This window comes from Haplochromis burtoni, unplaced genomic scaffold (assembly GCF_018398535.1).
Source record: "Haplochromis burtoni strain Fernald_Lab_line unplaced genomic scaffold, NCSU_Asbu1 Contig_631, whole genome shotgun sequence".
In the NCBI taxonomy this organism is placed as follows: domain Eukaryota; kingdom Metazoa; phylum Chordata; class Actinopteri; order Cichliformes; family Cichlidae; genus Haplochromis; species Haplochromis burtoni.
This window is the reverse complement of record NW_024582992.1, coordinates 46,980-49,193: the sequence shown is the minus strand read 5'-3', so window position 1 is coordinate 49,193 and position 2,214 is coordinate 46,980. Positions and strand designations below refer to the sequence as shown.

The window sequence follows — 2,214 nt, the reverse complement described above, 5'->3', positions numbered from 1 at the left end:
AACTGCAGGATTTACGAAGTCACTGCCAAACCCTGACTGTAGCTTCCGGCTTGTGACCGGACACTGTTAGTGGTTCAGGATGAGGGACACACCTGACACATGTTATTCACAGCGGTTCCGTTAAACGCACATTTAACAGCAGCGTCACATGGATGACGAACCCGGAAGTGAAACAGCGCAGACAGTTTTCTTTGAGCTGGCTTTGAGTCGCTGATCACAGAGTTCACCGTGGCTGTCCTTCTCCCCTCTGCAGTCCACAGACACGCACACACTCCGACAGCAAAGCTACAACCACGCTGTGCCAACACTCACCCGCCTCCACCTCCAGCGCACCACCAACTCTGCTCCTTCCGCCTTCCTGTGCTTGTGTAATCACGTGATCAGAATCGCCCCTCCCTTCTCCAAACTCAGTAAATCAGGAGTGTGTGTGTGTGTGTGTCACTGATATTCAGCGTGTGCAGTTTATGAAAACAGTCGCTTGGGTCGATCTGCACGGACAGCAGCTGTTCAGGACTCACGCGGGGCGGGAGACACTGTGACGTTTCACAGGTGAGCTCTCCACCTGCAGGTCTTTGTCTGCAGCGAGCTTTCTGTGTGGCTCCTTCTTCCTGCTGCTCCCCGAGACTAACGACTGTTTCAATTCATTTTCATCTCAGTTCTTCAGTTTTGTTTTGTTTTAAATGTCATTCAAAATGTGAAGATTAGCATTTGTGAGCTTTTCCTCGGTTGAACAAGGACAAATCCAAGAAATAAAAAATGTTCCTGAAGAAAACTGAACGTTTGATGGCAAATATGAGGAGAGAACCTCTCAAAACACAAAAAGTTAAAGCTTGAAATCGATTTCCAGAATAAAGATGAAGGTGGTGTCTGACCGATGTGCGCTGAGGTTCAGGAACAACGCTGACATTAACCAGGCACAATAAATGTTTCAGTTGGTTGTCATTCAGCACATTTATGTTTTACATCATGCAGTGAAATACTCTTTTTTCTTCAGGCCGACTGCACGCCTGCGACAGCATGATGACGGCACGCTGCAGTTTAGGTTTGCTGCAGGCGGACGATTTAAGTTTGGCTGTTTCCTTCATGAATACCAGCAGGACTCAAATAGAAATGTGTTTTATTTGAACGCAACCTTCAACTTTTTGTTTTTATTGCACGCAGAAAATTGTAGTTTTCTCTGCAGCAGCCCATTGATTTCATAAACGCAACACACTGTACTTTTTAACACACATGCAGTGTTTCCCTCATTTTACATGTCAGGGCGGGAGCCACAAAAAACGGCTTCTTGAGCATTTCAGGTTGCCTGGTAACCAGCTGATGAAGAGCACTGATTAGAATTTAACTTTATTGCCGATTCACGTGTAAACATGCAGGCTAATGAAATGCAGTAGAGCAGAGAATGAAAGAAAAGCACTGACACGTGAGAGCGCCTTTAATGATTTTTATTGAAGTTTATAATAACCGCTTTAATGTTGGTCTCAAATTTACTCAAATGTGCATAGAAATGATTATAGAGGAGCACACATCAACATTCACACTTTCTGTGAATCACACTCTAACATATAAAAAGAAAAGCTGCTGTAAAGCTGCACGACTGAACAACAATCCAAAGATTCATCATTCAAAGTCTGTTTTATGTCTGTTTTCTCTTAAAGCTCGCAAACACAAACACAGCTGTAACAGCTGGGACTGTGCCCTACATTATAAACCTAATTGAGGTGACTGTTGTTGTGAGTTCACGCTACACAAATGAAGCTGAATTATAAAGAATTAAATTCATGATTGATTTAAACATGAGCAGATACACAAACACCGAAACTCTGACAGCAAAATGAGGTTCATTCAAAAGTAATGCAGGAACTGGTATTCTGATTACACTGCTGTCTTAACTTTCACTCGAGGCCAAACGCTGGTATTTGACCTTTGACATTTTGGCCCTGTACAGGAGCGCTCCACAGATCATGGCAACAGCAGCAAGAAGACATCCAGCGATGAAGACCAGGTTCAGGTTCAGGTTCAGGTTGTTCCCTGAAGACCACAATAGAACCTCAGCATTGTTCACACTTTAGTGAAAGTCAAACAAAGAAGCTAATGTTAAGAAGCACTTTGTGTTTCCATACCTGCACTCATGCTGGTGTCTGCTGACCTCTTCAAACGCAGAGGACCCTGGGAAACGAAGTGCGCTGCAGTCTGGATGGCAGAGTCCCTCTTTCG

At 44.2% G+C, this 2,214-nt stretch overlaps 1 protein-coding gene across 1 annotated transcript in view; it reads right to left on the bottom strand.

Annotated features, from left to right (window-relative positions):
* Positions 1-1,427: 1,427 nt before the first annotated feature.
* LOC102297186 overlaps positions 1,428-2,214 on the bottom strand; it is a gene marked incomplete in the record, with an annotated part of 47,535 nt that continues 46,748 nt past the window's right edge. The window contains 2 exon segments of the mRNA XM_042214942.1: positions 1,428-2,028; positions 2,121-2,214. Of these exon segments, the coding sequence (XP_042070876.1) occupies positions 1,886-2,028; positions 2,121-2,214 (237 nt within the window).